At 41.6% G+C, this 13194-nt stretch overlaps 1 protein-coding gene across 1 annotated transcript; it reads right to left on the bottom strand.

Annotated features, from left to right (window-relative positions):
• Positions 1 to 1389: 1389 nt before the first annotated feature.
• Positions 1390 to 2910, bottom strand: LOC149160296 (uncharacterized). Its single transcript, XM_089434571.1, has one exon. The coding sequence runs from the start codon at positions 2908 to 2910 to the stop codon at positions 1390 to 1392; it is 1521 nt and encodes a 506-aa protein (XP_089290697.1).
• Positions 2911 to 13194: the final 10284 nt, after the last annotated feature.

A 13194-nucleotide genomic window follows, 5' to 3' on the forward strand; every position in this document is an offset into this window, starting at 1 on the left:
CATCCAAATATATGACCAGAAAATAGTTTATGAACAATAGTTTGATATCATCTATCATCCTCGTGAATGTTGTTGGGGCATTAATTAAGCTAAAAGGCATGACCAACCACTCAAAAGGGCATTCTTTGGAGTCAAAGGTTGTCTTCCATACATTGATTGGTTCAATTGAACCTAGTGGTAACTTGACTTCATATCAATATTAATAATGAACTTGGAATCCTTAAGCTGATTAAGAAGATCATTAATCTGAGGTATTGGGTATTTGTTCTTGATAGTGATTTTGTTCAAGGCTTTATAAGAGTTTCCATGTCCCATATTTCTTCTGCACAAACACAATTGGGTTCCCACAAGGTGAGGGGCTTGGTCAAATGTGGCCCTTTTGGATGAGCTCACAAGTTTGAATTTTTCTTTCCTCATTCTCCATAAGAAAGCATCTACATATTGGACCAATATGTAAAGAAACAATAGGTATCAAGTCAATTGAATGTTTGATTGGGAATGTGGAGGCACTCCAACAGGTGAAGCAAATATATCTTTGTATTCCTCTATAATCATGTCCACCTTATCTAGGTGGATATTGATTGCCACCTACCTATTCCATTTGGAACCCCACCATCGTTTCTTTCAAAGCACAATTTACTATTTTTGACAGTTTTTCAAGTCCTAAACTTTCGGAGCCGTTTTGAGGCCCTAAACAACGTTTTTTGGAAAACAGACAAACTCATAGCCAATTCCCTAGGTTTGCAATCAAAAGTTGTTTTCCTCGAATATATATTTATAACAAGGTATTGTACGCATCAAACAAAGATCGTATGCCAAATTTACAACTCCAGGAAGTTGATGTACCAACTAACCCCAATAGGGTCCACAGGCTTTTGGAGCTTCATCTCCTAGGGTTAGGTTTTTGGATGTTTAGGGTTTTCCATTGTTCCTCAATAATAAAAAGGCCTCCAAGCCTCATTTTAACACAATTCAGAAGGCATGTAGCTGCCACATCTCTTGTGAGAGATAACTACCATTGCTTGAGCTTATTTATTTCTATTCTACATGTAAACAATTTTTAGTATTTTGTTTGAAGTTCAGTTTTCGTTGTAGCACTGTGTTTCTTTTTTTTCCACTGGAAAAATCCGTAATTTTCATTAATATAGAAAATTACATATTGTAGATGCTTTACGCATATGTTGTGGTCACTTTGCACAGTGTACCTTTTAGTTACAATAAGACTCTGTATTTTTCTATTCAGATTTACCTCGCAGGGTACTCTGTTTGTGCTGTATAAGCTGCTTACAAAAGTGCCTTCCAGGCAATACCTTACTGATTCAAAATAAATAACAGTTTGAACAAAAAGAAGCAGACATCTGTCATGTACATGATATTCTCTATTTTAACTTAATGACCCTGTGTAGGCTGGTAACTCGGATCAATGTATGGTCGATGATAATATTTGTACTCCTGCTGACCTTGTACTTCTGTGATCTCCCAAATACCTCTGTCCATCATCGAGGCCTCCTTGGATAGTTTGTCAGCGCCTTCATTATGTTCCCTGTAGATATGGGAACATGTGATGTTATTAAAAGCTGCTTTGAGTTCTAAAACCTCATTTAAGATAATGCTGAGTGTGTGGATGTGACAAGCAGATATGCCATTGAACCAATTTATGATAATTTTTGAATCCCCAAATATATTGATGCTGGTGCAATGATGACCCAATGCAAAGCGGAGTAAATGGCGAAGTGTGATGAGCTCAGCATAGTTGTTAGATCCAGTGCCCAGTCCAGCTTTAACTTTGTAGATATGGTTCTCAGATTTGTGTATGATAAATCCGCCCCCACAGCCCTGCAGGTTTGCAGCGCCGTCAAAGTAAGCCCATGGAGTGTTTTGATCAATGCATGGGGGGGGTTGTGGGAGGCGCGATTTTGGGGTGGGGGGATCTGGTAATTCTCTATAAGCAGCAATGATACCAGCTTCCACCCATGGCCAGTGAACAGATTTATCGTTGAAAATGATGCGGTTTCGCGATTTCCATATGTGCCAATTTACTATTAATGGAAGATTTATGGTCTTCGATCCTTTGTGTCTTCTCTCCCAATCTACCCAGGCTTCCGAAAGGTCCGTACCTTCCCAGTGTCCAGAATAATTAATGGAGGATTTGAGGTTTGTCCAAAGGTTCTGTATAGTTCTGCACCTCATAAAAAGATGGTCCATTGATTCGGTGGCTTCTTTGCACAATACACACCAAGTTGGACCATACTGTGCCCTGTGCATTAGTTGCTCTCCTGTAGGTACCTTGTTCCTCAAGATACACCAGAAGAATAGTTTTGAGCGCGGCGCTGCCGAGAGTTTCCAAATGCTATGCCACCAGCTTGTTATGACTTCAGGTTTCTTATGGCTAATGAGGTGTTCATAGCCAGCCTTTGGAGTGTAATTTCCACTATCAGTCTGATTCCAAATGAGTTCGTCTGGCCCCTCTATGATTCTGATGTGTGATTCGATCAGGGCCTCTCTGTATGCCTGCCATTCCTGTTGCCATCTTCGTGGCAGGCTTAATTGCTGAGATGTCCTCCATGCCTGCTGGAATATGTCTGTATTTTCATGATCCGTGATTTGAGCAATCACTCTGATGTCTTGTGTAAGTAGATATTCCACCAAATCTTGTGAGAGAATGTGCCTCCCACCGCTGCCTGTCCAAGGATCTATACCGATCCGGGCCCGGGTACCATCTCTGATGCGCCACACCAGATTGTCTCTGATTAAAGGAAGTGAGAATAGTAGTGCTTTCCAAATAGAAGATATGCCATATTTGTTCCAATTTGGGAGTCTAACCCATTCCAGTATGTTGTGCGGCCATATATATTTGTGATATGAGAGGCGTGTCCATAAGCTCTGACTCGTTAACAGTGCCCAGCTCATTTTCGCTACCAGTGCTTGAGCGAAGATAGGTAGTTCTTTTAACCCCCAACCTCCCCATTTCTTCGGGAGTGCTATCTTTTGCCATCCGATCCAGGCAAATATACGCTTGTCTTGACTTCCTGCCCAAAGATATCTGTTACATAACTGTTATAGTTGGGCCAATATGTGTCTTGGTATCTAGGCAAGTGCCATCCAGAAAACCGGGGTCGCTTCCAACACTGATTTGATGAGAACTAACCGTCCTGCCCTGGAGAGGTATCTATGACTCCAACAGGAGAGTATTTTTTCCACTTTCGATACGAGCCAGACCCAGTCTGCAATCTTCTGGCATGTGGGTTTTAACCAAAAACCCAAATATTTAAGGCCACTGTCCAAAGCCTGAATGTTGTAAGGGAAAGCCTGTCAGGCGGTATGAGATTCATTTACCGTGGTCCGGGCCAGAGTAATGGAAGATTTCATCTGATTAACCATCATGCCAGTAGCTTGTGAGAAGAGTTGTAAGATGCGTGAGAAAGTCAATGAGTCTTGGATGCTACCATCCAAAAGAATAAGTACATCATCTACAAACAGCAAGTGAGTGAGGTAGCATTCTTCTGTGATTTTGAGTCCCCTGAGCGCTCCTTCCCTTTTTGCATCAATGATTAAACGACTCAGTCCTTCCATGACCAATAAAAATAGAAGAGGTGAGAGCGGGCATCCTTGGCGTAGCCCCCTTTCAGAGTGGAAAAAATGGGATGTGGATCCATTGATAAGTATGCTAAACGAGGGGGTAGTTATACACGCCATGATCCAATTAATGAAGGGAAGAGGAAAGCCCAAGTGGATGAGGATCATCTTAATGTATAGCCAATTGACTCGGTCAAAAGCTTTTGAGAGATCGATCTTCAGGAGAATACATTTAAGATGTTTGGTCCAGATGGAATGAAGGGCTTCCTGAGCAGATCCAATGGCCTCATGTATCTGTCGATCTCTCAGGAAGGCAAATTGTTGGGGAGCAATGTGATTTGAAAGAATAGGTTTGATCCGGTTTGCGATGATCTTTGAGATGATCTTGTAGAGAACATTGCATAGTGAGATGGGTCGGAAGTCATCAAAGGAGGCAGGGGAGTCATTTTTAGGGATGAGGGCTATGAAAGTAGAATTTATAGCATTATATATGCAGCCGGATGTTCTGCTTTCCTCGATCACCCTAAGCAGATCTCCTCCCATCAGATCATAAAAGGCAATGTAGAATTCAATAGTCCAGCCGTCTGGCCTAGGACTCTTGTCTTTTTTGAACCATTTGAGTGTGCTTTCTAGTTCTTCCATGGTGACAGGGGCCATGAGGTCTGTAGTGTCCTCCTCGCTTGCAAATCTAGGAAAGTGTGTGGCCACATTGATGATCTCTGCCAAGTTTGTGCCTGCTGGGCTTTTGTACAAGCCTCTGAAGTGTGATGTTCCAAGCTGTGAGAGCTTATTGAAGGAGTCCGCCAGGCCTCCTTCGGGTAAGGGAATATTCCAGATAGTATTTGTCACTTTCCTTCCCTTTGCATAGTTGTGGAAAAATCTTGAGTTTTCGTCCCCAGCTTTCAGCCATGTTGCCCTGCTACGCAATCTGAGTGTTTCCTCCCTTTGTCTGAGAATATTGATCTTCTGTTTTTCCAGCTCCACCAGACGGGACTTGTCCTCTCCCGTTATGAAACCCAAATTCCGCTCATCCAGGAGAATTCTCAACTCTTCTTCCACTTGTGAAAGCTGTGCATCTTCTTTTGCATTCTTTTCTTTGGCCCAATTGATAACTATATGCTTCAGCTCAGTGAGATTTTTACAGAAGCCCTTGGCCAGTGATGTTTCTCTGTCAATGGGGTGAGCCCTCCAGTAATCTGAGACCAATTTTATGAAGTCTTGGTCCTGTAGCCAGACCTGGTTGAATTTGAAGGGTGCTTTTGGCTTCTGTTGAGGGCCCAGGATTTCCATTAATATTGGGGAGTGATCTGATATGCCCCCCGATCCCACCCATTGCTTGAAAAAATGTAACTGATGGATCAGGGGGCCTTTCATCAGGAATCTGTCCAACCTTCGTGCTAATGCTGCTGCTCCCACCCGCCTGTTTCGCCACGTAGGCATGGGTTTTTGCATGGGGATATCTATGAAATATTTCTGTTCGAGGATATTTCTTATGAATTCTGTGATGGAATCCACCTGAGCCATGGAGCCCCATGATTCACGAAAACCCATGGAAAAGTTTAAATCTCCTCCCAGAATGGTGTGATCAGGTGCCATTAGATTCCTGCTGAGGAGATGCCTCCAAAAGGTTTCCCTCTGCTGGCAGGGGCCATATACATTCACAATACGGAGTGACCGGCCAAGATCCGCGGCAAAAATGTCCGCTCCCATGAAACCTTGTCCTCCCCAGGAGGCTTCCATCCTGATAGTCTTAGGGTTATAACCGACCGCCAGTCCCCCCGATCTACCGATTGCATCAATTTCCAGGAACTTCCATCTAGCGGCTAGTGAGTGTAAGGAGAGAGATATAGCCTCGGCAGAACCAAGGGTTTCTTGGAGGAGAATAATATCAGGCAATTCGACCTCAAAGAGCCTCCGAAGGGCTAGTTTCTTTGGGGCACTAGCCAGGCCCCGACAGTTGAAAGATAAACACTTCATGGGGGACCATTCCTCGAGGTAATGGATGCTCTAAGGACCCCGTCAATGGTGGATTGTCGCCCAGTAGCGACTTCCGCTCCCGCCCGTCGGATTTCTTTGAATAGATCGTATTTTCTACCCCGGGAGGTCAGAGATCCCAAACCCAGGGGGACAATGCCCAGGCCAGCCTGTGATCCAGATGAGTCCATTTGAGATGGCCGAGGGCGAAGGGAATATGGGTGGGTGGTGGACTTTCTGGAAGAAGACGACGAGGATGGCGAGGAGGAGAGCGGCAATGAAGGAGAAGCAGTAGAGGTGACCAAGGGAGGAGGCGGGATAGTGCATTGAGCCATGATGCAAGATGCATTTAATATAACAAAATCAGTGGAGGTGCCAAGAGAGATTGAAGAAGGGATGAGAACAGTGCCCGAGGCGTGTGCGGCTGCAGCTGCGGCCCGAGCCCTCGTCATCGGTGGAGAAGGCGAGTCTATCCGCTGCGATCCAGCTTCCTCTGGAGAATCCCGAGCGGATGCGATACCCTGAGATGGTCGAGGTATGATAGGTGAGACTCCTCTGGACGGTATAGGCATAATCTTTGGAGAGTCCTCAGTGTTTTTGTTCAGCGGACAGTCTTTGTATAGGTGTCCCACTTGGTGGCATTGGTTGCAGCGGAACGGGACGCCTTCATAGTCAAGGATTTGAGTCTTGCTGTGATTTCGCCATTGCAGAGTGATCTTTTCCTCCAGTCCTTCGCGAGTATCCAAGTATACCAGCACACGAGCTACGGTTCGCTTCTTTGTTTCCACATACGTGCGGTCGTGATCTAGATACGTGCCCAAGGCATTCCCAATTCTGATGAGTGCTTCCTCACTCCAATACTGTAGCGGCAATCCTGGCAAGCGCACCCACAGTGGTCCGGCTTCTATTTGTTCACGTTCAGGATCAAAAAGGGGGCTCCATCTCTTTAGCAATACTGGTGCCATTTCGATGTTCCAGTACTTTGCTAGTACTAAATCCGTGTAGACCTCCTTCGCAAAGTGGAGGGAGAACCTCCGACAGTTCTTTGAGTAGGGCTCCCCAGATTTCTTTTACCCATTGCGTCAATCTTCCTGCAGAGTAGGCACGACCTCGCACATGTCCTACCAACACCGTTCGTGCCATGGCCATAGTTTCCCCTAAATTCGATGGATTGCCAAAAGTGATAGTAATATATTTGGTCGTCGCTCTGATACACTTGGACTTCCTCTTCTTCGTGCGAGGCACCGACGGATGGTCGACAAAAGGGTTTTTTACACCGACAGGAGGGGAGGGATTTGAGGGTTTAACATTGATAGCCGAGGTGCCAAAGCATCCAGAAGGTTAAGTCCCTGAATCCGGTAGGGTTTGTGTTTTCGTCACCTGGGCGCCTTCCTGAGCGGTCGCAGGATCCTGGGGCAGAGGGGAACGCGGATCAGAGGACAACGAATGGGGGGAGTGGGATGAGAGAAACAGAGCCGTACCAGGTGAGAGAGGCGGGGTTTCAAGACCGGGCTGCAAAGCAGAATTGCAGTTTGTGGACGGGTCAGGCAGTGAAACCACTGGTGTGGTATCAAGGGAATAAGGTTCCGCATCAGTCGGTGGGACAGAAACCGGCACCGCAAATATAGGGCTACTAAATATTATATGGTCTGCCAGTGGATCCTCGGTGTAATCCACTAGATCTGTTTCCATAAGTCCCTCCATATCGGTCAACAAGCGGGTTAACAGTGACGGAAGAAAAAACGACGCGTGCTCTTCACCTTGTCCGGTACAGTGATCAGGCCGGTTAAAGCTACGGCCTGCGGCTCTACCGAACCTCAATAACCCTTAACCTAGACCTTCGCGTTCACAAATCTCCATCCTCCCTCGTTGAGTCCCATCATAGCACTGTGTTTCTATTTAAGTTTGAATTTCATTTCATTCATGCATAAATCTATATCACAACCTACTTCTATTGTGTAGAAATGTTGCATGTTAAGGGTGTGGCATTAGTTGTGACCTTACTTTCACCTTCAAACTAAACCATAAAGATGACAAACTTTGTAGTTTAAGAGGTTACCTTTCACCATTAGTTTGTTGAGATCAATGAAACTATAATAGTCAAAACTACCTTTGGTAACCTATAGAGTTGACTTCCTAGAATGATAATGACACCATGGGGATGGGACTCATAAACAACATGACATTTCCACATTCAAGGTCATCCTAGAAGAACATCACAAACTTTGAGTGGGGGAACATCACACAATAGCTCATCTTTGAAGGGCTTGATGTCATAGGATAGGTGGTATTATTGGGTAACATAGATGTATTGTCCCTAACTCAAGCAACCAATGGTGTAATGTTGAGAGTGTGGCACTATTAAAATCTTCAATGTATTGATGATTAAGATCATGTTATTCAGGCTCGCACTGTCAACAATGAAATGCAATGAAGTACCCTTCACCCACATCTGCAAATGGAAGAGGCACTCTCCCTCCTTGGGCTCCTCTAAATCTTTTGGTTGGATATTTGTGGTTGTGATGGTGGCAAGAAGATGTAATGGGGTCCCCTTCACCCACATCTTTGAAATAAAAAGGCACTTCCCCTCCTTGAACTCCTAAGTTGTCTCCGCTGATTGGATTTTTGTAGCCAAGATGGTAGCGCTGGGTTCTGCATCAATGATCTGCTTTCCTTTATCTTTATCTAAATCAAAATTTGAGATAAGGTCTATTTCTTTTTATTTAAGAACTATCCTTGTATGAGTTATGGCTTCCTTTTCCAAGCTTCTTCCGAAGCAAATTTGAGGACCTAAATTCCTGCTTATTCATTTTCTTAAGTTTACAACATATCGATAAGTGGGGAAATGTCAAAGAAATGTATCTCTACTTGGATGTACCCATGTAGGTCACTATAGTACTTCATAACTAAATTCCACTCATATCCTTTGCTACCCCTATTTGAGTGGATGGTATGGAAAATAATGGAGTATTTCAACACCTTCTAGTCTCTCTCTTGTCGCAAAGTTGTTCATCTCACGTACAGGTCATCATAGTTCCTTGCAAAGTAGAATTCCTCCTTAAGGGCATCAATAAAGGCCACCTGAGCAGGTCCTACCTTAAATATCGTAGATTCATATTCATTGTGTCTCTCCCAGTAACTTTCCCACCAATCTTTGACATGATGAAGGGTTTTTAGGAGCACAAAGTTGAACTTTTCATTGTTTTAATTTTTTTTAACATAGTAATAGCTCATAATAGATTTTATTATTTCTTGAAAGAATCTGCATCTATTTGGATTTCAAACAATGGGTTATCAAAGTTTACTTGTACCTTGAAGAGTGTCAAACCTCCAAAATTGTTGCTTATTGAAGGTGCCTCAATTGTTGTTTACAGTCATCAAAAGGTATGGGGAAAATTGTCCATCATCTTGTTTCTCTATCATGAAAGTGCTTTGTTTGGAAACGACTTAATATGATCTCTTGTTCAATCATCTTTCTTTACTTCTACCATGGGAGATTACTTGGATTAGTGAGAGCAATCATTCCCCAATGGAACTAGCTTGAGAGCTAGCTCTCTAAACCCCAACCTTGTCGAGGACATGCATTGAGAAACAATAAGGAACATATTACTTTGATAACATTGATTTTTGTTGTATAAGGAATGAAAAAAAAGGTGGGAAATGAACTGGAACACACACACACACACACTTAAAAATATATAACAAAGAGAAAATAACATAGTCAAAACCCAACTTCTATTAATAAATAAAATAACAAAACATTATATAACACAAACTGGCTAGAATGGTGGTAGCTTATCTCTAAACAGAGAGAGAAGGCAAATACACTTATTCACAAAAACTATTAAAAGGGGACTAAAGAATGGCCTTTTAACATAAAGAAAGAACTCCAAATGTCCAAAACGCTAAATCTAGAAGATGAAGTGCCAAATGGTTTACGGGCCCTGAGGTGGTTAGTTGGTACGTCAACTTTTTAGGATCACAACTTTTGCATACAATATTTCTTTGGGGCGCATAATAACTTGTTAGAAAGAATTATTTTATGATTATAGCTCTTAATAGGGTCAACACATGTCACAACGATTTGCAACCCCTAAAATGGCAAAAAAATATTGTTTAGAGCCTTAAAACGATTATGGAAGTTTGGGACATGAAAACCATAGAAAAATTGTCAAGAAGAACCATTAAGTAAGTGGAAGGTGGGGACAAGCATCTATATCCACTTGGATCAGTCTTCCTCTAGAAAATCATGAAAACCAAAAAAATCTCATCTATCCATCCATAAGGCCCAATACCTTTTTCCTTCTTGAAAGAAAACATGATTGATTTGATTTCCTAAATAAAAACCTTTGCCCCCAGTTTCTCATTCTTTCCTCCTGTATCATTCCTCAAAAGAAAAAATCCAATTTTAATATTTTTGTTATAATGGCCCTAAATGGTTGGAGAAATAACAAATTGAGGTCTTTTGTGCCTTATCCTGCCATTTTTAAAAACTTGATATCCATTTGTCCCTCTTTATTTCTAATTCTTCTAGTATTTTGCATTGTTCTGGAAGAATTAATGTTTTGACCACCTTTAGCTAGTCTAGTAGCTCTATTTTTTAACCTAAACATTTTCTCCTCCTTCTCGAGGAGCTTTATTTTGTCATTTTCTAGTTTTTCTTGGTTTTAGGTTTTATTCTTCTTCTTCCTTTCTAACAATATTTGGAGAATATGTATTAATAAAAGAATGTAGCAAAATCATACAACAATGGTATACGAAATTTGCAATATTGCCAAAGAAATAAGTTTCAAAATGTCAATCATGTCCACATGACTATGTCTATCTTCTAGAATTTCCAATGAGAACACTATTCATAAACCCCTACGTGTAAAGTGGCAATACAAGGCATTTAAAATCTTAACTACTAAGCAAAATATATATGGTTGTGCATCAAGGGTTGGTCATGTCATCCACTACATTCCTGCTTTCTTCGGTTGTTTCCTCGATCTTGATTGGTGAGGACTAAACTTGGGTATGTAGTTGTTTCCTTGATCTTAATTAGTCAGGACTAAAATAGAGTACCCATCCGTGGAGGGCAATGTTGAGTGCTCATCTCTGTGATGTCTTGAGGTTGTTGATGTGCAATTTGAGAAGGCATGGATGGAGAATTTCCTTGAGAAGTTGCAATATACCACTATTGATGTTGATAAAGTGCCTTCATCTCCATTTCCAAAGCAACGAGCTACATTTTTTGTTGTAGCAAGATTCCCATGAGTATTTCCATCTTGAAGGTGTTATTATTATCATAATGGGTTGATTTTGTAATGAAGGATTAGAATGTAAGTTTAATGTTACATATGGACTCCTCGTGTCTTTGTAAAACTTAATCATCTCCTAATGTTCCTTATAATCCATATACCTTGTGTGGGGGACTAAGAATTCTAAATGTTGCCACTTAGGACAATAAATATAGGTTAAGATTCCATAAACAAGACAGGAAACCAATTTAACCCATGAAAGCTTATGCCTATATTCTTTAGGCTCATTTAGAAGTCAAAATTGTTAATTTTATAGTGTAATTAGGGTTAGCACAATATTTCTTAAATTTTGATAATTAATTTTGATGTGGATCTTCTTTTAACATGTTCCAATATATCATTCAAGAATTATACTTTAGAAATTCAACCACAAAGAACAATAGAACAATAACTATCACAACATGCAAAAGAAGACAAGATTTACCCTAGGAAAACATACCAAGGGGAAAAACCCAACAACCTTTTCCAATAGAGAAATTCTTGTTCACTGAGAGACACACTTATACCTATGGTCAAACCTAGTCTTCCCCTCCACGTCAAGCCTCCCAATCTAATCCAGCAATTCGCTATAATGATCTGCCTAAAAATTTAGCCTTTTGTATCAACTTCAGAAACTTGACTTTCTGCAACAAAAACTGCTTAGAAAATTTATGAACCATGAAAAAAGAGAGAAATTGTTCACATGTGCGAGCTAGAGAGAGAGAGAGAGAGAGAGATTAATATTATGTGAGAGAATACAAATGCCCAAGGGGCCGTTTTGACTTAGAAGGAAACTTACTTGTCACTTTTGGAGCCAAAATCTTCATTTCAAAAATTCAAAATTTCAACTTTAAAAAAGGTTGCAATGGGACTTTGACTCGAAATGAATTTTCCTTTGACTCAAGCATTTATAAATATGATTTACAATGCTAAATATAATTACATCAAGTGACCAAATGTACATTACAAACACTGACCATAGTTACAAATTCAACCCTCCCTCTTAACTAGGGAGGTATTTATAATCATTGTCATATAAATTCTCAAATTGAACAAATTTCTCTGAAGAAAAAGGTTATCCATCATCACCAACATCATCATCTATCATTAGCATCTGTTAGTGGCCTTATTCGGGGCAATACCAGACCCATGGAAATTTCATCAACATATCAAGACTCATTCCTCCAGTGATCAATCCTCGAATCCCATGGACTCAAATTAGGCCAAAATGCTGAGACCCTCAACTAGTAAGCACTCACTCACCCTCCCTGGTGAGCACTCTGAGCCAAGACCTCACTCAACCCATTCCTGGTTGTTGATCGGGTCTAAATTGTGAAAGGACATCACTCCACCCTACTTGGTGTGTGATCAAGGTCTAGGACCTCACTCCACCCTTCTGGTGTGTGATTAGGGTCTAGATCCTCACTCCGCCCTTCTAGTGTGTGATCAATATATAGATGTTGAAGGACCTTGCTCCACCATGCTTGGCGTGTGATCAGGGTCTAGATGTTGAAGGACCTCACTCCACCATGCCTGGTGTGTGATCAAGGTCCAATACCTCACTCCACCATGCCTATTGTGTGATCAAGGTCTAGTACCTCACTCCACCATTCTTGGTGTGTGATCAAGGTCCTCCTCCAAGAGACACTCACTCAATTCTGCTTGTTGAGCCCTTTAGGTCTCTTGGACCCATTCTCCCTTTTGGGATAACGTCCATCCATGTTGTAGACATGTCAACACTCCCTCTCAATGAGAGGGGTAATCTCCACAAGCCCTAACTTGTCTCTGAATTACACGAACTTATCTCTCGATAATAACTTTGTCAAAACATCAATTGTCTGCTCATCAATGGAGATGTATTCGAACCTTATTTCTCTCCTCTGCACCATGTCACTAATGCAGTGGTACTTGATCTCAATATGCTTTGACTTGTCATGGAACACACAATTCTCGTAAAACTTCACACAACTTTGATTGTCACAGTCTATCATCGTGGGTTCCAACTCTTGTTCGAACAATCATGTAAACAAATTCTAGAGCCATATTGCTTCGATACAAGCCTCATTGGTTACGATGTACTCTGCTTCAGTAGCGCTGAGTGCAATTGACCTCTGATTCCCACTCATCCACAATATCATAGCGGATCCCATAGTGAAGCATACTCTCGAGGCACTCTTCCTATCTTTGACACTTCTTTCCCAATCAACATTTGTATATCCCTAAAACTGTACATCCTCGTTTGCAACAAATCTCAAGCCATAATTCATTATACCACACAAATATCTCAAATTGTGTTTCATGTCTCAATTCAACATGGAACTATCTCAATGTGTTCACAACAAAGCATATGTCTGACCTGGTGTTA

The sequence above is a fragment of the Pinus tabuliformis genome, chromosome 5_2 (genome assembly GCF_031772625.1).
Source record: "Pinus tabuliformis cultivar Carrire ecotype Pingquan chromosome 5_2, CPIR1, whole genome shotgun sequence".
In the NCBI taxonomy this organism is placed as follows: domain Eukaryota; kingdom Viridiplantae; phylum Streptophyta; class Pinopsida; order Pinales; family Pinaceae; genus Pinus; species Pinus tabuliformis.

Coding starts and splice junctions, on each gene's coding strand:
- LOC149160296 (XM_089434571.1), bottom strand. CDS start 2,910: ATGAGCTGGGCACTGTTAACGAGTCAGAGCTTATGGACACGCCTCTCA.